The sequence below is a fragment of the Saccostrea cucullata genome, unplaced genomic scaffold (assembly GCF_032062105.1).
Source record: "Saccostrea cucullata isolate Sc308-1 unplaced genomic scaffold, CSIRO_AGI_Scuc_v1 ctg7120, whole genome shotgun sequence".
Classification (NCBI taxonomy): domain Eukaryota; kingdom Metazoa; phylum Mollusca; class Bivalvia; order Ostreida; family Ostreidae; genus Saccostrea; species Saccostrea cuccullata.
Window position 1 is genome coordinate 10,311 of NW_026928225.1, and position 22,734 is coordinate 33,044.

Genomic DNA, 22,734 nt, shown 5'->3' on the forward strand with positions numbered 1-22,734 from the left:
TGTGATGCATTATGAATTTTACATCAGTATATTAATTTTGATAACAATAATTCATGAAGTGTAATCAAATGATAATAACAAATCATTTCATTTGCCAAGGTACATAATTAATCTTTCAATATTTACAACTTGTAATATGATGTAGTGGATATAAATCAATGGCACAATTCTTGTCACTCTTCAGTGGCGCTCATATCACTTTCTGAGGAGTCAGGAAGCACAGCTGCATCCTCAAGATAGTCAGCCCAGTCTTGAGTATGGTCTCACTGCAAAGTTATTGTGTCTCTCGTAGCCGAGAAACCACAAAACTGAGGCCACATGGGCACATGCCCCGACAATTCTTGCTCCAGCACGACACTGGCAATACCAACCAGTAACAGCTCCCTCTGAGTGCTCTATCCAAAGAAGGTATTGTTTACTTGAAATATGTCGACTCTGGATCCTTATCCGCAGAACATCAGGAATATCAGCATTTACCATGATGACATAATCACCTTCTTCATCCATGTGCTGAGCAGTGTACCCCTTAGCCAGCTTTAACTGGTAAACACCAATAGTCAAATTACACAGATCCTCCTCTGAGAGACATGGAAAGTCCAATGAATCAGCAGCATTGATTGGGGTCCATGACTTGACTCTTCTGTGTAGTCCTTCAGACTCCACTCTCTCCTGAAGTTTGTTTGTCTGAGAGGCTAAGTACTATATAAGAGAAATTTTTTTTTTACTTAAGATTTCAATTTAATCACATATGAGCTATTAATACATGCATAAATTAATAAACAAAAAAAAAAACGTTATTGAACTTTGGACACGAGTGTAATGAAAAATTCAATATTACTTTGGACACAAGTGTAATGAAAAATTCAATATAAGACATATGTACAGTAGTTTATACTGGCATAGCTAAAACACATGAACATAAAAATACATGAACAATGAATTTTTCCACTGAGTAAAATAATGGAAAGTTAAAATGAATACAATAAAAATTACTTGACACAATATTTCTTATAATTTAATAGAGATTTTAAATTAATTATTACAATTTGTATACATTAATTAATTCACAAAAAAGGAATGAAACAAATACTGGCATGTCCTTACCTTCATTTTAGCGGCTAAAATCACATCATTTTCTGGGTTTCCAGCATTTAAGGGTTGTCTGTACTTATTACAGAGAGCTGCAACCAAGCACACATAATCCCTGATGAAGGGTATCTGGGTATTCGGGACAACATTTTGCAAAAACTTCCACTGTTTCAGTCGTCCATTTACCGACTCAACAATCCAACGGATTTTGGTGACCAGTCTCGAAGTATTGGCCTGCAAAACACATTAAAAAATATATATACATTGTAAACTTGGGTACAAAAAATGTAATTACTCTTAATTAAGTGTTTACATTGTGAGCATGTCAATTATTACTGACTTTTATTATTAATATACTATAACAGTGTATAAGATTGAAATATAAATAATTATAAGCTTTTTTTTTCTTTTAATTTTGATTAAAAAAAGAGTTTTAAATTGGTTGTGTGTTGTTTCTGGCCCTTTGGAAGAAAGGCGGGCACCTGGCATCTGACTCCCAAGCTGTCAAGGAAACTGATTGAGTCTCTGAAGCCACGGTCGACTAAGAGGACATCCTCCTGATGCAGCCAATCTTTGATGTTCTCCATGTTGGACTGAATGTTGTGCTTCAGGATGCTCGCATCGTTGTTTTTCTGGTCTGCAAAATATGGTCCAAGGACTGATATTATGTAGCCGGTCGTAGACACTATAACCATTGGCTTGACTAGAGGTCGGTTTTTGTGCTGGCTGTACGACCTGCGCTGGAACCTGAAGTTACTACTTTTTGGATAAAAACGTAGGTTCCGTCCACGACTAAAATAGCTGGATTGTGTAGATCACTGCCAAACAGCTCCTTCGCAAGTTGCGTCGTGTGATCCTGGATAATCTCTTCCCTTGAGATATGGTCAAATCCCACATATTTAGGAGTAAAAGTCTCAGAAAGTTCTCTCCTGGCTGTTGTTATTGCCCTTCTGACACCACATTTTTCAATGTTGAAGAGTGTTGATAGCATTCGATGGGAAAGACCAGTCCGTAGTTTCACCAGTAGAAGAGCAATACAGGCTCTGATGCTGCGATTCTTCGTAGCTCTAATCGACTGCACATGCGACACCACATCGTCAAAATCTGCTCTGGAAATTCCTGTTAAATTCACATAATCTTCATCAGAAAGGCCATCGCTGCTGTCAAAGTCTAATCTGTTTTTCTTATTTCTAATTGCTGCTGCTCTTATTGTTGAAATCAAAGAAAAAATGTCTGTTTTGTTGAAGTAGGTGGTGTCATGTACCGACCTGGAACCAGAAGATGAGTTCTCCAGACATCTGATAGCATCGTCTCTCAGAGAAAAGTCTGGTGCTAAGTAGGACCGGCAGCACCGTGCACCCGACAGCAGAAGGTGTCCTGATAAAATGAATATATGATGACGTCTCTCTGCAGACAGGGTGAGGGACCTTGATGTCCTCTTCTTGCATATGACACAGGATGAGTGACTTTTTCCTGAAGAAACTATGGGCAATGGAATAATGTTTCGGACTTTTGACATCTGATTTCAGAGACTTTGCCGGTGGTTCATAATCTTGCTCTGTTTCTTTTGAAGTTTTCTTTGTGGACTTGTAGAATTTTGTATAACAGTTCAGGCATGTAACATATACATAGTTTTCACAATTAACAGAAAGTCCCAAATGTTGAAGGTATAGTTTGTACGATTCAGAAGATCCAGGCTTAATGAAACGTCTTTGATCAGCTTTGGTTCTTTTCCCACAAGATATACAAGGATGTTGCTTTGGGCCATCTCCAGGCATTCTACAATTTAAATATTAATATCAAAATTAAATTACTATATATATTCACAGGTATGCAAATGTTGTCCCCAATTATAAGGATCTCTCTTATAATGTATAGTGGGGTATTTTATTTTTTTGCAGCAAAATTTTGGGGTTTATATATGAAAGAAGCAATTAAAAGTTAAAGAAGTGTACTAAATATAAATTGTGAAAAAAATGTCAAATAAGCCCCAGGGTTGAATATCGGGGTGGGGATGGGTGGGGGGTTCCTGTCCACAAATACCAATATTACCATGTATAACATTTTGTCAATAATTATGGAAGGATTAATGTATAATGCATATATAGTATACTAATAATATTTTTAACTAATAAATACAGGGTTAATGTTACCAGCTATGTTAAATATATAATTAATTCATTCTTGAAATCAATTTAAATAGCAGTATTATTGATTTACCTATTTGAGTTTAATGAATAAAACTCAGAGGCAAAGGCATTATTGAGTAATCTAAATTAAAACAAAAAAAAAATGTAATGACAAACATTTTTGTTTTATTTAAATGGTGATTTCAATTACTTTATAATATTCCAAGGTAATCTAATTATTTTTTTTTATTACTTACAAAAGGTTAATTTTACATTAATAATATTTTAATTAATTGGTTTTAAAAAATACATTGTCCCCACAAGAAAAATAGAATTTACATTATTCATTCTTCAAAGAACATCAATTAGATTTAGTGATATTAGCTAGTTTTAAAGAAACTTAACTTTTTAAATTTCGTTTTAATAAAAAAAAAAAGAAAAAAGAAACAAAAAAAAAAAAAAAAAAACCTCGTACCATTTTTTTTTTATGTTTTTGACTGTTATGGCACACCATACATTTGCACAGGTACCAGAGTAAAGTCCCTTGAATTATTGAATGCACTTGTCAATCGCATCATCTCGGTTGTATTTGTAGAGGAGGAAAAACAACCTGGCATGTTTAACATCACCGGATGTTAAAAATTTATACATCTTCCTATTTGTTCAAATATAGTGTAGACGCAGTGATATATAAAAACCTTCTATGGTATATTTTAGGTAATATCATTACATTGAATAAAGTTGAACTCCATATTCCGCAGATGAAAGGTCTCCATGCATTGCGTACATTTCAAAGATAGGTGACAAAAGGGGGAGTTGTAATGGCGTATACCTGTACATTTTCCATATATGTAAAGATTTTTCCGCTAAAAGTCGGAAAGGCCCAGTCCAAAGACTATTTCTACCTACATAGCTATTGTGCACTTGTAAACGCTCTAGACTCGCTTTACTTGCATTTTGTACTCAAACAGAAAAATATGTTGAGCAAAATTTCTTGATAAAACACTGAACATGAATTTGACAAAAAAGGCCAAAAAATATAGTTATATTTTAATGCCAAATCGATTGAAAGTGATATAAAAACGTTCTTGCCCGATTACCTAAGTATCACTTCAGCTGACCATCACTCGATCAGAGATCCCGGCATACTACGTCTACAGCTACATGCCCCTACAGCTTGTGCGTACATTTAACCAGAATATAGGATGACAAAATGGCAAGTTACATGGATGCTATACATACTAGATGCACTTATACATGTACATTTTCCGTATATGTAAAGATTTTCACAACTGATAAAACGCGACTAATCATGCAGATCAACCGGCCGATCGAGGGTTCATGAATCATGAACATTAGGCCCTAAATCAAAGAGAATCGATGATTAAGTCAACTCTTTATAATCTATTTTTTTCTAAAAGAAGATAGCTGTGTTCCTGATTAATATATTTTAGATACTACTGTTTGACATGATTATCGTCCCCCAGAGTTCATGGAGTTAGCGGAGTCTGTCATGTCAAATCTTTTATCAATAATATGTTTGGGAGGGGATTTAATTTTGAGCGATGCATGTAAATAGAGCATGCAAAATGAAAATTACTCTGATTTTCAATTCATCCCTACCTGCTAAATGGTTAAATAAATCTAATGTCACATTCGTGACATTGTCCATTTTGACTGAGTCCGACATCCAACTTTGTTTACGTCTGCTGCTGTCATTTGAATATAAAACCGAAACCGGAAGCGATCAAAATCGCGCCTCGAAAAACATCGTTTTATGTATTTTTCATGGTGGCCGCATGCAAACAACAGAATGATACTTTGGGAAATAATTTATTGTGCCATTTTAAACAATTTATCAAATTTTTATCGTGTTGTTTGCGTGCGGCCATATCTAAATCTTGTTTTGAATGTGAGAATTTGATGGAAATTTCTCAATTCCGGAAAAATCACACAACTTCACATCGTGATAACTCAACTACAAATCAAATGTTGAAAATTTTATTGCTATTTACATCAAACTTGACATCTCGTTATATGAAAAATAAACCATATTAACGATAACACTGTTTTTTTTTTTTTTTTAAATATTGGGCAGCTCATATATGCTTACTGCCCCTGATTCTTTCAAAAAAATTGTAAACCATTTAAAAAGATTTCTCACTGTGTCCATCAACAAAATATCTCATAATGTACCTAACTTTACCTTAAAAATCAATTTGATGTAAATAATTTAAAATTCTCTTAAGTCTATAATATTGTAAAATAAAACAATAATGCATCGATCGTACATTATTTACTTCGTATATGAGAAAAGTCAGCTAATTTTAAAAGATTATTATTTATACAGTAGTTACATGTAGCGAAAAGTCACGGGAAACATGTATACACATTGGCCGAAATTCTCGATTCAATAAATATGCATACGTTTTAGGCGGAAGTCAGATGATGTTTTTATAGCATATAGTGTATCATCATCGGATAGCCAAGGGTGATCTCATTTTTTCTCATCACAACAATGATAACAATGCATTTGAAAAAGAGAATTAACATAAAGTTTACAAAATATCTTAGATCAACAGAAAAAAATGAAGAGATTAATATGAATTTCAGAAATGCAAAAATTATAATTTCTTTGTTAACTGGAGTATCAGAAATATATTGAGGGAAAGAAAAACAAAAACACAGGCTATGTTGAATTACGATATAAATCCATGTGGCACATTTTCTTTCTTTTATAATTCAATTATTGCAAACAAACTGAATGTTTAAAAAAGAATTGATTATGTAGACTGTATTGAAAATTTCTTAATAAATATTTTATTAGGAAATGCAGTTAAATTAAATCAGTTAAAAAGGATAATTAATGCTATGAATTAGATATATAGTCGGATTCAGCTGGGGTGCGTAGGATTCTAAAATACATTATATCATATTTAGCCAGCAAGGAAGCCTTATGTATGTGCTGACTTTAGAAGTCCCCCCCCCCCCCCGAAAAAAAAATAATGGAGAAAAAAAAAACATGAACTCTCCTCTCTAGAGAGAAAAAATAAATATTTATGAAGGCACTCGGCATACATGTATGCATCTAGGCAACATTCTGCTTTCCCGTTCCTAACCCAGTCGGACACAATATTACGTAAAATAAACATTTCATAATTATTTGTATTCTGATTTTTTTTTAAATAAAAAAATCAAATAAGAAAATATTTGAGATTTAGAAGTTACGGGTATCAGTTGTATGTATCCCCCTCTCTTGAAAAAAGAGAATTGTGTAAGAATTTTATGATGTACATATAGAGAACTTTTTGATGTTATAATGTGAAAGTACTTGTACAAAGCGAAACTATATTCCTGTTTATCCACGAATCACGAACACGTGAAATCCTGCTCATTTCAATTTTTTTAGCAGAAAAGTTTGGTATTAACGGGCTCAAAATACTTAACATTATGGTGAATATTTAAGAACACATTTCACAAAGCTATTGTTTTTTTTTTTTTTTTTTTTTTTTACATCCGACTTTAAAGTAAATATTTTGGTTTACAGTTAATACGTTCTTTTAATATTAATGACGTAGAAGGATATGTTTCACAAACCGGGCCCATCTTTTTTTTATATTTATACAAAATTTTATTCACACAAAGTGAACGGGATTGGGCAGCAAATCCCGTTTTAGCCCTCTCCCTACAAGGTCAAGATGATACACACAATATATAGGTGCCCCTCTTTGAACAGTTTCGCCAGCCAAGTAAAAGAAAATTAAAATAACAGATAATCCATTGTCGGTATATTTTATAAACTTGCAAAATTTAAGAAAATAAACTGATAAACTGTAAGAAATGGAAGAGAGAAAAAAGATAGAGAGAGAGAGAAAAAAAACTTTTTAAGGAAATGATTCCCCCATGTTGACCCTCTTTTTTGCGTCGAAGGGAAGCAACTTGCGCAATATATCGAATCCAGTCGCTTCGGAAAATGTACTGTAAAAAGTCTACGACTGTTTCCGTTTGAGGAAGAAATTGCCTTACACAGTACCAGTATTACTTGTTTCCTGATAATTCTTTGAATATTGTTGTTAGAAAAATGCGTTTTGAAAGTTAATGAATCGTGGCCTTTGTACATATTGTACTGGGAATGGTCTAATGTTTTTGTTTTGGTTGGTTTATTCCTATATAAATTTGACATAATCATTACACGTAAATTCATTCGACGACATGAAATATTATAGTATATCTAATATAATATTGTGAATATATTAATCTTGAGTGATGGAATACACACGGTGATAGTAAATGAAGTTAACACACTAGGCCTAGTAGTATAGTACGTACTGCATCTGTACATGTATGTGCGATTTTCTGTGCCAGATACGCCTCTATTGGCTAAAATTTACACTCTGAACTACAACAAAAGATATATACTGTACTTCCTCAGTAATGCACCATGCCAATTTTGCTTTGCTATATGTCTACCAACTTAATCTTTAACTGGTGTTAGATTAAACCTCACGTCTTCTGCTGCTTGAAAAAAAAAAATGTAGATCGGACTCGGCATTCCTCTGGCCTGTGTTTACATTGATCCATGGTAACAATAAAGAAGTTAAGGCTCTACGAAGGGAAATACATTTAAAATTTGCTTATTTTCTTAGTACATATTTAAAATGATCTGATTTTTAAAGACAAAATCTTTGAACTGTAGTTGACGATGTCTAAAAAATTCCTTAACGTGAAAACCATGTGTAGTAAAAATACCGGGAAATCTTTCTTAACTTAATTCGTTTATTTCTCATTATGACGTTGCATAAGATAAGGTCGATTTCTATCCGACGAGGCTCAAATATTGATAATATATAAATTAGATATACCTTTCGTATTTGAAAGGATTATGATATAGTATGCATTTAAAGAAAAAGTACAATGATTATCATTCCTTTTAGCATGTTTCATGGTGATAAAGCTTTATCAAGGTTAGAATAAATCTAAATATTTTTTTTAGTGAGATGTAGTTAACACAGCTCTCTTTTTCATTGAATTCATATATGGGATCCTCGGGATAAAGGTATTAATTTTAATTTCTAATTTGGTTGTTAATACAAAAGTTGCTTTCCCCTTATTTTATGGCTTTGCATTAATGTCTAAAACAATTTTTATCTTAATACTTGAATTTCTTGTATAATATCAAATCTTTTTATACCCCCCGCTTGAAAAGCGGGAGGGTATATAGTAATGTGTATGTCCGTCCGTCCGTCCGTCCGTCTGTCTGTACGTCCGACCGTCTGTCTGTCCGTCCGTCTGTTACGCTTTGGGGTACCCATCTCTTATCCGCAACTCCTCTCATACCACTGAGGGAAATTTAATGAAATTTTCAGAGAATCTTTATTACATATTGCCATTGTACACCTCCTATTTTATATTTTGATCCGACATATATTTCGGATTTTACAGAGCAAAACATGGACACTGCCATTTCATTCATATGGGAGGCGGGGGGTATCATTTAGTGAGCTCATTGCTCACAGTACCTCTAGTTTAAATGGGTATAAGTGTTTTTCAAGCAGTCAAAAATAAATCTATAAATAATTGATAAGAAAAACAACTTTCACTTCTATGTATTTTAAAATTCTATTAAAATCACCAACACAAGTTAGGTTTGACACCTGGGTATTTCACTGTGTATTAAATACTTCCTGTGTATAGGGATTATGAGACAGATGCTAGCCCCCAAGGCTTTCACACCTGTACAAAATAAGCCCCTATCTCAACTGGAATTAACCACCCGGTAAATAATCTCTGCCTTTAAACAAAAAACAATAAAGTTTTAAAAAATTCCGTTTCGTTGAAAAATCGTCCAGATACTAAAGCATGCATATATATTGGGTCCATATATCTGAAGGTCCACTGTGTATCCTTGGTAATGAAAAGTATTATTTGAATGACAAATTCTTTATGACTATATCCTGCCTCTTGGACTTGGATGCTTTATAAACAATTCGATATATGTATGATACTGGTACTCTTATCAATGGATGCACTTTATTTTTTAATCGTTTAAAGGTTTTTTTTTTTTATTTTTCAAAGAGAAACAAAGTTTGCTATAACGTATCAATAAAATTTATTCGGGTGTTGTTTGTCAGGACTTATGACTTAATGAAAAATTGAATGATCAATTCAAAAATTTCAGATTGTGAAGTGATCATCTAGAAATCAAAAGAATGACCTCTGGACCAGACCCTGGCGGCCGTTCTAGGTTTGCTAAACTCGGAATGGTAATAAACGAAGAACTGACCCAGGCCTGTAGAGATGTCTTAGAAATGGAGGTACCTCCTGGTCTTGTCCAGAACAAAGTGAAAGCATCATCAATTTATACGAAAATACGCCCTGAACAAGAACTTTGTCTTATAGGCGCCAAAACAAATGGTTATAAAGAATTTGATATTACATTGTTATATACAGTGATAAGAAATATATGTACAAAGATTCCACGTCCAACAAAAGGTTGGGGTGGGAACACAATGCCGTCAGTAGGAGAAACAACGATAGGTGATGATATTGAGAGGATTAGGATGATAAGAAACTCTATGTTTGGACACATAAGCTCGGCGTCCACCTCACAGACAGAGTTTGATGACACGTGGTCAGTCATAACTGATATCTGCCAAAGACTGCAAACGTACACAAAGAAAGACTACGTGGCTGGACTGAATAATATTCAAAGTCAGGCCCTAGAAGAGGAGTACGAAACAACAGTCATAGAAAAACTCAGGGAATATTATAAGAATAACCAGTCTTTAATGGTGAAGCTATCTTCTGTGGAACAGGGTTTGCAAGAATTGAAAAGAAAATCCGAAGACAAAGGTGACTATAACAAACATTCACAGCGATGCATTCATCAAAAGTGGTGGATGTTAACTTTTCCCTGACCACGCATTTATCTGTTTCTCTTGTTGTATATTTTTAAATTAACTAGAGAGAAAAAAGAGCAAATTTATCATGCTTGTAAGTTAACTAATATTTTCCCAAATTGAATTCAAAATTTAAGCATAATAGGCCGATTAACTGCATTTCTGTCTATGTAAAACATTTAAATTACCATAAGATATCTAAAAATAACTTACCTGCAATGGAATTTCATATTATTTTGTTTGCATTAGATAATAAATCCATACTCCTATTTTTTTTTCTATTTTATGGCATGAGAATCCTTTCCATTTATACCTTTTTATTTCTACAATAATTCAGATTCAGATGAATTTAAAAGAACAAACATAGTGGACAATTATACAGTTTTACCAAAAAATACAGTTTGATTTAACACTTTCTTATTTTCTGTTTTTTATACTTATTATCTTAAAAACATATCTGTTTCAGAAAACACACTGGTAAAAGAAATTCTCAACAACTGGCAAGAAGACGATATTGCCTTTATTCCTACAAGAGCATGTGAAGCGGTTCAAGAAAAGCTTAAAAGTCTTAACCTTATCACAGTGGTTGGAAATTCTGGTTCTGGAAAATCTGCAATAATTCAACATATCGCACTCAAGTATAAAGAGCAGGGATGGAATGTCATACCGGTGGAAAAGGTGAAAGAAATTAAAAAGAACTGTTCAACCAGAGTCTCAGAAAATCGGATTTTATTTGTATTTAATGATCCTTTAGGTAAGGAATCGTTAGATGAGATTTTATATCATTCATGGAGGAGTTTAGAGAAAACACTGGAAATTTGCTTGAAGAAAAAGAAATTATTGATATCATGTAGAAGATGCGTCTTTTATGACAAGAGAGTCAAAGGTAATTTATTGGATGAATCCACTGCAGTAGAAATTGACAGCGAAGAAAATGGACTGACTGTTAAAGAGAAAAAAGCGATTTTAAATCAGTATGCACAGAATCTGAAATTATCCGAGGAGGTTGTTACTGAAATAGTTAAAACAGAAGCTTACTTTCCATTGCTTTGTAAGCTTTTTTCGAGGGAGGCAAAGTACAAAGAAAAGGGGGTTGATTTCTTTAAAAATCCGTACAGATTTATTAAAAAGGAATTAGAAATTTGGAAGAAAACAGACAAGAAAAGATTTTGCTCACTTATCTTGATAGTAGCGTTCAAAAACAATTTGAAAATCGATACTATTGTAAAAAGTGATATTTCTTTAATGAAATTTAAGGACATTTTAGGAATGTGTGAGATACAAGAAAATACACATATTTCAGTCATTCGTAGTACTCTCCATGAACTGAAAGGATCTTACGTCAAATGTGTCGGACATGTTTTCCAATTCCTTCACGACTTTATTATGGAGATAACAACTCTGGTGTTTGGTGTTGATTGTCCACAGGAGACAATACAGTACGCGGACAGTAGCTTTCTGAGACGTCGAGTGAAGATAGAAGACGATACAGAAGAGGAAGATCGCGATCCCTTCACTGTTTACCTTCCTGTAGAGTACATTGATGATCTTGTCGACAGGTTTATTACTGACATACAAACAAAGCATATTATAGATGTTCTACTCAATCCGTGTTTAAGGAAAGAGAGTTTGATTAATTCTTTTAAGGAAAAATTGAATTCGCTCGAAAAACTTCTTGTGAAAATTAAATGTGAAAAAGACAGATCGAAATTTCAAACATTATTTGAAAGATCGTTTTTCACACGACTTGATTTCCTTTATTCATTTGAAAGTGAAATATGTCCTTTAGTCGGACTTATTGTATTCTGTCATTCTGACATTTCTTCATTTTACATAAAAAGTATCCCTGAAACAAAGTTGAAAGAACATCACATTTTCTCTGCTAAATGTGCTAATGGCGATTTAAACCTACTAAATTCTCTCAGCGAAGAATATAAAAAAGCAGCAATGATGGAAAGATGGGATGACTTGTTTCCAATTCATATAGCTTCGGTTTTTCATAATTTTTCAATAATAGAGGAATTAATAAGACTTGGTGCTGACGTGAACAAGTTTACAACTAGTGACATATGTACTCCGTTATTCCTTGCTGCTGCAAATGACGAAGATCATATTAAAGAGGCCGGAATCGATATACAAACTGGAGAAAGACGTAATAATAGAATTATTTGCTTATTGAACAACGGCGATAAAGCCTATTTATGTGATAATGAGAATGGAGACAGAACTCTTTGCATGGCTTGTTATAGAGGACGTAATACCACGGTACAACTGCTACTGGACAACGGCGCCGACATCAAGTTATGTGATAATGATGGATGCAGTCCTCTTTGTATAGCTTGTCTCAAAGGACATGATAGTACGGTTCAATTGTTACTGGACAACAGTGCCGATATCAACTTATGTGATGATGATGGAATCAGTCCTCTTTATATAGCTTGTCTCAATGGACATGATAGCACGGTACAGCTGTTACTGAACAACGGTGCCGATATCAATTTATGCAAAAAGAATGGGACCAGTCCTCTTATAAGAGCTTGTCAAAATGGACATGATAGCACGGTACAACTGTTACTGAACAATGGTGCCGACATCAATATATGTATAAATGATGGAGACAGTCCTCTTTATATAGCTTGTTATGATGGACATGATAGCACGGTACAACTGTTACTGAACAACGGTGCAGACATCAATTTATGTGATAATCATGGAGTCAGTCCTCTTTATATAGCTTGTGAAAATGGACATGATAGCACGGTACAATTGTTACTGAACAACGGTACCGACATCAATTTATGTCAGAAAAATGGAGCCAGTCCTCTTCATGTAGCTTGTGAAAATGGACATGATAGCACGGTACAACTGTTAGTGAACAACGGTGCCGACATCAATTTAGGTAAGAGTGATGGAGCCAGTCCTCTTTATATAGCCTGTCAAAATGGACATGATAGCACGTTACAACTGTTACTGAACAACGGTGCCGACATCAATTTATGTAACAAGAATGGATTCAGTCCTCTACATAGAGCTTGTCTCAAAGGACATGATAGCACGGTACAACTGTTACTGAACAACGGTGCCGACATCAATTTAGGTGAGAGTGATGGAGCCAGTCCTCTTCATATAGCTTGTTATGATGGACATGATAGCACGGTACAACTGTTACTGAACAACGGTGCAAACATCAATTTATGTAACAAGAATGGATTCAGTCCTCTACATAGAGCTTGTCTCAAAGGACATGATAGCACGGTACAACTGTTACTGAACAACGGTACCGACATCAATTTATGTAACAAGAATGGAGTCAGTCCTCTTTATATAGCTTGTCTCAAAGGACATGATAGCACGGTACAACTGTTACTGAACAACGGTGCCGACATCAATTTATGTGATAGTGATGGAGACAGTCCTCTTTATATAGCTTGTCATCAAGGACATGATAACACGGTACAACTGTTACTGAACAACGGTGCCGATATCAATTTATGCAAAAAGAACGGGACCAGTCCTCTTTATATAGCTTGTCAAAATGGACATGATAGCATGGTACAACTGTTACTGAACAACGGTGCCGACATTAATTTATGTGATGGTGATGGAGCCAGTCCTCTTTATATAGCTTGTTATGATGGACATCATAGCACGGTACAATTTTTACTGAACAACAATGCCGACATCAATTTATGTGAGAAGAATGGAGCCAGTCCTCTTTATATAGCCTGTCAAAATGGACATAATAGCACGATACAAATGTTACTGAACAACGGTGCCGACATCAATTTATTTAAGAGTGATGGAGCCAGTCCTCTTTATATAGCCTGTCAAAATGGACATAATAGCACGATACAACTGTTACTGAACAACGGTGCCGACATCAATTTATGTGAGAAGAATGGAGCATGTCCTGTTTATATAGCTTGTTTTGATGGACATGATAACACGGTACAAGTTTTACTGAACAATGGTGCCAACATCAATTTATGTAAAAAGAATGGAGCCATTCCTCTTTATATAGCTTGTCAAAATGGACATGATAGCACAGTACAACTGTTACTGAACAACGGTGCTGACATCAATTTATGTCACAAGAATGGAGTCAGCCCTCTTTATATAGCTTGTCAAAATGGACATGATAACACTGTACAACTGTTACTGAACAAAGGTGCAGACATCAATTTATGTGATAATGATGGATTCAGTCCTCTTTATATAACATGTGAAAATGGACATGATAGCATTGTACAACTGTTACTGAACAATGGTGCCAACATCAATTCATGTGATGAAGATGAATTTAGTCCTCTTTATATCGCTTGTCAAAATAAACATGATAGAACGGTACAACTGTTGCTGAACAACGGTGCCGACATCAACTTATATTCCAAATCGGATCTTGATCTCTCTTGATAGCTTACATGCTGACATTTATTTATGTGATAAAGGTCGAAGCAGTAGTCTTTGGAGAGCTTTTAAAAACTCACATTGCTGAACCATCGAACTTCTTTTAAATTCAGGTTCTGTTGTAAATTTTTGCAATAAAAGAAACTGCAGTCTACTGTACATAGCATGTTCCAATGGTCAGCATGGTTAAACTTTTTAACGAAGGAACTAGTCCACTCTACATAGCCTGTGAAAATGGATATTACAGCACGGTCCAATTATTATTGATAAATTATACTTGCTTTAATTTATGCAATAAAGACAATAAGAGTCCATTGTACATATCATACTTATATGGTCATGACAGTATCACTGAACTTTCACTACAGTATGGTGCTCAGTTTTTATTCTGACGATGGATGCAGTGGTTTTTCAATACCAAGTGCGTTCACATTAGTTCTGAGATATGGAGCAAACGTTGATTTGGACTTTTATTATAGCTTGCAAAAGAAATTAAGCGTGATGCTTTCACAAGGAATTTACCGCATTTATTCAAATAATTTCACGTGGGAAGAAGAAAACACTTGCAGTGGCCTTCAGTTCGGTATTCCATTGTATCAAAGACGTATTATCAACTACCAATAGATACTTTTATTCACACATTTTCTGTATGTCGTCTCGCCATATCCTAGTGAACTTAAGATAGAAGCCCCCAAAGAATCTTCCAATTCTCTTCATATCGGGATTAATCCTAAAACTCTGTTTTTGGCATTTTTAGCAAATATAAAATTTCATTAGAGCTAATTTTGCCAGACATGTTTTGTACCAAGTGTTTTTGTACTTAATTTGACAAAAGAACGTTCCCTTTGTATACCGGATCACTACATAGTTTTCAGGTCAAGTGTGGCGGATCAAAAGGGGATCTTTACTTCTCTGTGGTATCTGATTCTATCCCTGGAGTTCCTGGTGGTCAGTGTTTTATATTCTGTTCACAGATTAATAGCGTTTTTAAAACATTGTGAACATTGAACTTTTTAAAATTATTGTTAAATTTAAGTGATTACCGTAAATCGACATTTTGTCTGTGACAATGTATTTATTACGATATGGGTGTTTTTAATTTAAAAGCGGAAAAATAAATGTAATATGCAAAAGTTAATTTTTTGCAGGTAGACACAAAATAAGGTTTTTTCGAATAAAAAGTATTAACAGTATTAAATTTATTAAGCTTACTTACACTTTTATGTCATAAGGCTTACTAATCAAAGGTGTATGTTATAAAAACTCCAGTTTAATAAAACTTCTTGTTTTTAGATAGCAAAGTCTTGCTGCTACATAAATTCTTTTTATTATGGTCAGGAAGGAGGCATGACGTCTGTTATTTAATATTAATATATGCAATTACTCGGTATTTCTGCAATATTTAATCAATATTTTCTGTGAGATGGGGAATAATAATTTATTTGAATGTAATTAAGGGCTTTATTTATCTTAATTCGATACGGGCAACACTTGAGTTCGAGCCGTAATGTTAACAACGAACAATAATATGCACTGGATTAATCAGAATTCGTTTGGACCAATTATCGTTTATTGTATAAAGATTATATGTTCATGGGAAATAAATTTCAAGTATTCCTTATTATGTACACATCTTGACGGACATGTGCTTTTCAACCCATGTATATCAATTCGTTGATGAAGATACGCAAAGATTTTATGAAGTAAAAAATCATATCACCAAAACATTTTTTTTTTATTTCATATTTTAAATTTGTCGAGATCAGTGTTTTTTCTTCCTTTCTGAACTTCAAAATGTGTGTATTAATTTTGTTTGTTTTATTTGGTTTATAGTGCTTTGTTTTATATTATGTATTGTTTATTGTTTGTAATTTAGGATAGTGTATTCCCTTTTTTTAAGAAAGGAAGAAGGAATGTTGAAAATATATCTGTTGTGCAATTTTTTTTAATTGAGTTAACATAAAAATTATACATCTAAATTGATAGCACGAGTTACAATTGAATTTAAAATCTAAGATTATGCAATAATCTGGCATAAATAATTGTGAAATATGCAAGTTTTGTTTGCGTTTGATATAGAACATGTAAATATATTTTTAAGGTAATACTTTATACAGGTACAGTTTTATATTTTGTGTTTATGTGTCAGAAAATATCTCATTAAATGAAATGACTGACTTTTTTTCTTACTGATTGCTGAACCATCATTTATACACGGCATTGTCCACGGATTTCGTCCGTTTTTGGGAGTTGACCTATGTTCAATCTCCCATGGTCATCACGTATTTAACATGCGCAGTAATTTGTGTTGATCACATAGAGACGAAAGCGAGGCTACTGTGTCGGCTGATTTACTCCGATGATATTCAACAGAAAACATGCATAAACATCCGCGACTAATAGTTCATATCATTTTCTCCTGAATTAATCTAATTTCCATAATGTAAGTAAATGTAATGATAAGGTACTCTTATTTTGATTATTAGAATTCGTTCAAAGTACATATGTTAAACTTAATTATAAAGAATCATGAAAGTTTTTCGTTATGGATCTCATTTTTAGTGTAGCGTCATACACTGAAAGAGATACGAACGACAACTCTACATACTGACGGCAAACGTTAAACTTAGTCATATTCAAACTATTCATGAACATTTTCTTGGTTTAATTGAATTCGTTAATGCATAAAAACTTTATGAAACATGCGTATTTTTACTTAATCAGCAGTATCATCTGCCAAAAGCGGGAAAACCTATTTCTCTGTTATAAATTTTAAAACCAGAAACGGACACCGACGTTTTCTTAAAATCGCGATTAAAAACAACAAAATGAAGTATATATTTTTGATAAAAGAAAAACCTCATTTACATGCCAGATAATTTTTACGCACACAAACTCTCGCATATACCACTGTTTTTATGTTTTGTCAATAAATATTTGTTTTTAACTTGGTATTGCTCTTTTCTTCACAATATTAAAAAAGACTAAGTTCTTACGTACTCCAGGTATAATGTTCGTGTAATTGAAATATATTTTTATCCACTGAGAAGTTTTATATAACAAACCTGTTAGCTCTTAAAAGGATGCTGTGTTAAAATACACATTTTATCAACATTGATATTATTCCTGCGAAACTGAAATTTTCATAACACATGAGTAAAGGTGTAAAGCAAAAAAATAATACAAATTTGAAGACTGTGAGCAGTGATATAAAAAATCAACCGCCTCTAAATATGAATATAATGGCAGTGTGCATGTTTTGCAATGGGAAACCCAAAATATGTGTAGGATGAAAAAGTAATAGAAGCACAACGGCAATATGTAATAAAGATTCTATGAAAAGTTTGTTCAGTGGTGTTAGAGGAATTGCGGATAAGAGATGGGTATACCTAAAGTGTAACAAACAGATGGACAGATATCATGATTCATAAATTCCCTCCCGCTTTTCAAGCAGGGGGTGTGAAAACGCAGCAAGTTAAGGTTACAAATGGAAATATCTGCGATTTTTATAAGATAAAAAATACATACTTTATTAGGATGGGCGATTCTTTTAAGAAATTCACTGGTATCAAAAAAATGTAATGTGGTTAAATCTACATGTTGGGGAGAGTTAGATTTTTTATTTAGACTTGTCATGTGATGTCGACGTCACATGACTTTGGCAATTATACTTGTAGTTTAGAGGTCATCTATAAATTTCAATATTGCAAGGGCTTAACCAAGTTAAAAATCTTAGTTTAATTTATAAACCTTTTCAACACTATATGTTGTTTGCGAAAAGTGCTGCGAACCTATATAGATTCCCTTTTTTAATTGATAAAATTTAATTTGTTCGACGGCAGGTTGAATATTTTGCTGGTCAACTACATTAAATAAAGCTATAATTAATTTATTTGCCAGATTTCAAGAGGTTCGCAGCACTTTTCAAATATCTTAATGCTTCTTGAGTTTATGTGTAAAATTTTGACAAGATACATGAAGGGTATGCCCTTGCAATAAATCGATTTATTAGGGCCCGTCTGTTACTTTTTCAATGAATCTTCATACAAACACACGATAATATCGCTTGTCTAGAGAATGCACGTACAGTTTATAAATCAAATAATAAAATAGACATCACATCCAAGTTAACGGCTTTTTATTTTACTGCAAATAATATTTTGTTTGAGAACAAAGACATTTTTCATTGTACAAAATGTGACTTGATCATCCTCTCACTGTGTACAAACTGCGTCATTTTTGCGAGATGACGTCACATTGACAAGTGCATTGCGATCGATGCATCGTTTATATACTGTTAAGGGGGATTTAACAAACGACAAAACTGCATGTAATAGTAAGTTTGTATGTAGTATACAGCTATCCAGCTGTTTGAAATAGCAGATAATTTCATTTTGTGGTATTTTGAAGACCTTACATTATGTGTGACGTCATAGTAAACATTTCCCGTACAAATTAGGCCCCGCCCCCTTACTGTAACCTTAACTGTGCTGCGAAAGGACTAATGTAGGCAGGCAAGCATTATGACCCATGCATTTTTTTGCTATTTAATGTCTCTGAATGTCTTTCTCGATCAAGATTGTTCCAACTCAAAAAATGTGAAACAGTTGTCTGTATTTGAAAATACAGACATAATAATAATTTATTCATGAAATATTGTTCACTCACTTAACCTCCCGATCAAAGATTTTATTTACACCGTGTTCAACTCCCATGAGTGCTTTCAGTACTTTGATTTTTTCAAACAATTACTGACAGATTTATGCCTCTTGGATTTTAAAACAAAAGGCCCATGGGCCACATCGCTCATCCGAGAATTGTGGCGAGGAAAAAGTAGAAATTGGTTTACTATTGAAAAATTTATTTTCAAAAGTTTTGCCCCGCCCTACCCCCGGGGGTCATGATTTGAAGAAACTTGAATCTACACTACCTGAGGATTCATCCATATAGATACGATTAATTATGGCTTTGCTACTCTTGAGAAGAAGATTTTTATAGTGTTTTCCTATATATTTCTATATAAAACTTTGGTCGGACATTGTGGACCCGCCCTACCCCCGGGGGTCATGATTTGAAGAAACCTGAATATACACTACCTGTGGCTCTGCCCTACCCCCGGGGGACATGATTCAAACAAGGAACGTGGGCGCTTTTGATAGGCATTCGGCAGGAATCTGGGCGTACTTGAAAGTGAAAATTTTTTCGACATGTCAAATGAAATTTAAAAAAAAATATTCATCAGGTTCCTGTGCAACAGGAAAGGAAATTATTTTCCTGAAATTGAGCTCTGGTTAGCTAAAAAAATAACTTGAATATTGGCAAGATCAGACATTTGGTACAAAAAGGTACAATTTCAGACACGTCTTTCTATTTTTTTTTTTCTATCTCTGGGTCTTCTCTCCATGATTTTGAAACGTTATTCGTGTGTATTTAAATTCAAAGAAACGAATACACTTTTTTTAAATAATGGAGAGAAGACCCTTAGACCACGAAAAAATAACTTTTCCCCAAAAATCACTAATGTGTGAATGTTATGCTTCTTTCTCCTTTTAAAATTAACGGAACATGTGTAGCGGTGACAGCTCAGTAAGTTGGGTTACCTGTTCACTGTACTCGAAGCGAGAAGTTTTTGGTTCGAGCCTTGCATGGGGTGTTTTTTTTCATGCAAATTTAACAACCATTCATTTTGTCATTTTCATTTTATGTGCTTATGTATTAAAATTTTGAATTAGATAAATTTTGGTTCAGTTTTGTTTGTTCTCGAGCGAAATCAATTCAGAATCTAATCTTCTATTCTATAATGTACATGTACCATGCATTAAATATTTTTGGTGTTTATTTTTTGTTAAACATTAGTATGTTACAGTAAAAATGGACATAAATGCTACAATTTCACATGGTATTTCAAACCAAATGAAAAAAAAAACTATGGACGTGCTTGTAAAATCTGACCAGCTATGTTCAGCTAACCAAATCATGGACATTTAAACCATAAATGTTTCGTTCAAATGATTCCTGCAGATTACTCGCCAAATGCGCCCATCTTCTTTAAATCTCCACTTCCTAAGGTTGTTTCAACATAAGTTTCATCTTTCCTGGCACAGTGGTTCTTGAGAAGAAGATTTTTAAAACATACCACCAAATTTTTACTAATTCTCAATTATCTCCCCTTGCATGAAGGCGTGGCCTTTTAGTTGAACTAACTTGAATCCCCTTCACCCAAGGATGCTTTGTGGCAAGTTTGGTTGAAATTAGCCGAGCGGTTCTTGAGGAAGAAGTCGAAAATATGAAAAGTTTACAGACAGACTGACAGCTAGACAGACAGACGGACAGACGGACACCGGACAAAATGTGATCAGAAAAGCAATCTTGAGCCTTCGGCTCAGGTGAGCTAAAAATACATTTATTGGGCAGGGGGATCTTAACTGTTTCACAAACTGTTTGCTTAAGAATTTTATTTGCATAGATTGTTGTTTGTGTATACAATCAGTAGACAGTTTGATCTTTGAATATATAACTTAAGCAAAACTTATACAAAACTTATACACAACTTAAACAGAATTTATACGATTAAGGATCAAGCTAAAATTTGTGAAAATACAAAGATGTGTTTAAACGTCTCCGGAAATTAGTATATTAAAATAATTTCCTGGAAATGTGTTTTTATCATATAATCGTTTGAAATGCTATACGGACATATAAGTCGTGATATTATACAGACAATTTGAGAAAATACGAGAGTTGTCCCGTTAAATCGTGGACAAAGCGTTTTTTACGTAAAGTAATGGGCGCACTAAGCTGAAATTTTCAGCAAATGTTTTTTCATCATATCTAAGTGTATCATAATGTTTTTGATAATATATATACAATAATAAAGATTTTATTCTGCTTGAAGGTGCACAGGGTACGGTCGTACGGCGCACGATAAAAATAACAATGTTGTATTAGAGAATATACAAGTATTAATTCGTAATAAAAGTTTTCAATACATAAGATTAGGATGAAAATTATCCTAATTCGATTCCTGAATCAATTTTATCGTCTTTTTGAAAATTTCAAGGCAATTGGTTAAATTTTGGCTGTTTCCCAAGCATTCAAAATGGAAAACTTGTATACACAATACAAGAAAAATAGGGACGTTTCATGGCGTTACGGCGCACCGGAGAGTAGTTAAGGCAGATTAGGATATTTAATGACACTTTAAAAGACTTTAAATGAATACAGAAGAACGAAAATATGAAAAATATCACCAAATATTTAGTATACAAATAAAATGGACGTTTTCTTAGCGAAGTCTTCTTGATTGAGTCCCCAGATAGTACAAAACATGTGGACACACTGCCATTGAAATAGTTAAAGACGCTGTCACTGTCGACTGTCGATATGAGATTCTCATTTAGTTGACTGATGGTGAGAATACTGTCCCTAACTAGCTCAAATATATTCAGAAGATCGCATGAGTGTGCCACATTGGTTCCTTAACTGGTAATAAACACTCACGTATGTAAATCAATAAAATTTCTAAATTTAAGTGGGGCTTATCAAACTTTATTTTAGCAAACATTAAGCGTGACGCTGTTTTAGACATGTTAACGTCATCATCCGTGCGCCGTAGGGCGCTACAGTACATAACATAAAATATCACAATTTGTTTTTTATGCATATATCTATTTGAAATATGCTATGTATATTTATAATATATGTACTAAAAAGTAGTGAAACTTTCAGAACGCAGTGATGATTATTTTTCAAACTAGACAACTTGTCCACGATTTAACGGGACAACCCTCGTATTAAGCTCCCTCCGTTTTTATGCACCTTTAAGAACCTATGTAATTTTACTTTTAATTTATAATTTGTCTAGAATTCATCAGTCAAATTATGATTTATGTACATTTATGAATCCTGAATTAAAAACAACTTACCTAAAGTTTGTTCACTAGAATGCCCACATCCTTCTTCAACAGGTGATAATTAAAAAATAGTGAAAATGTGGTAGTATCTTTAGAATCTTCTCAAAAACCATTGACCAAAAGACTTTAACTTACCTAGTGCACATTTAAATTGGTTCAAATGATAAACCCAGGGTCAGGATGAGGCCACAATTAGTGTTAAATTTATGTTTTATAAAGGAACAAATAGGAAACAATCTTGAAATTTCGTCTTACGAAGAGATAACTTCTTCGGATAACTTTGATTCAAATCTGTTC

The 22,734-nt window shown here is 33.7% G+C and overlaps 2 protein-coding genes across 2 annotated transcripts; one reads left to right on the forward strand and one right to left on the reverse strand.

Moving 5' to 3' along the window:
- Positions 1-240: 240 nt before the first annotated feature.
- LOC134276823 (uncharacterized) lies at positions 241-1,784 on the reverse strand. Its single transcript, XM_062759113.1, has 3 exons — positions 1,584-1,784; positions 1,105-1,323; positions 241-699 (listed from the first exon to the last, which is right to left on the reverse strand). Exons 1-3 carry the CDS (start codon positions 1,782-1,784, stop codon positions 241-243), a joined length of 879 nt encoding a protein of 292 aa, XP_062615097.1.
- Positions 1,785-9,394: 7,610 nt separating this feature from the next.
- LOC134276824 (serine/threonine-protein phosphatase 6 regulatory ankyrin repeat subunit B-like) lies at positions 9,395-15,608 on the forward strand. Its single transcript, XM_062759114.1, has 2 exons — positions 9,395-10,070; positions 10,584-15,608. The coding sequence occupies exons 1-2, from the start codon at positions 9,428-9,430 to the stop codon at positions 14,528-14,530; spliced, it is 4,590 nt and encodes a 1,529-aa protein (XP_062615098.1). The 5' UTR covers positions 9,395-9,427; the 3' UTR covers positions 14,531-15,608.
- Positions 15,609-22,734: the final 7,126 nt, after the last annotated feature.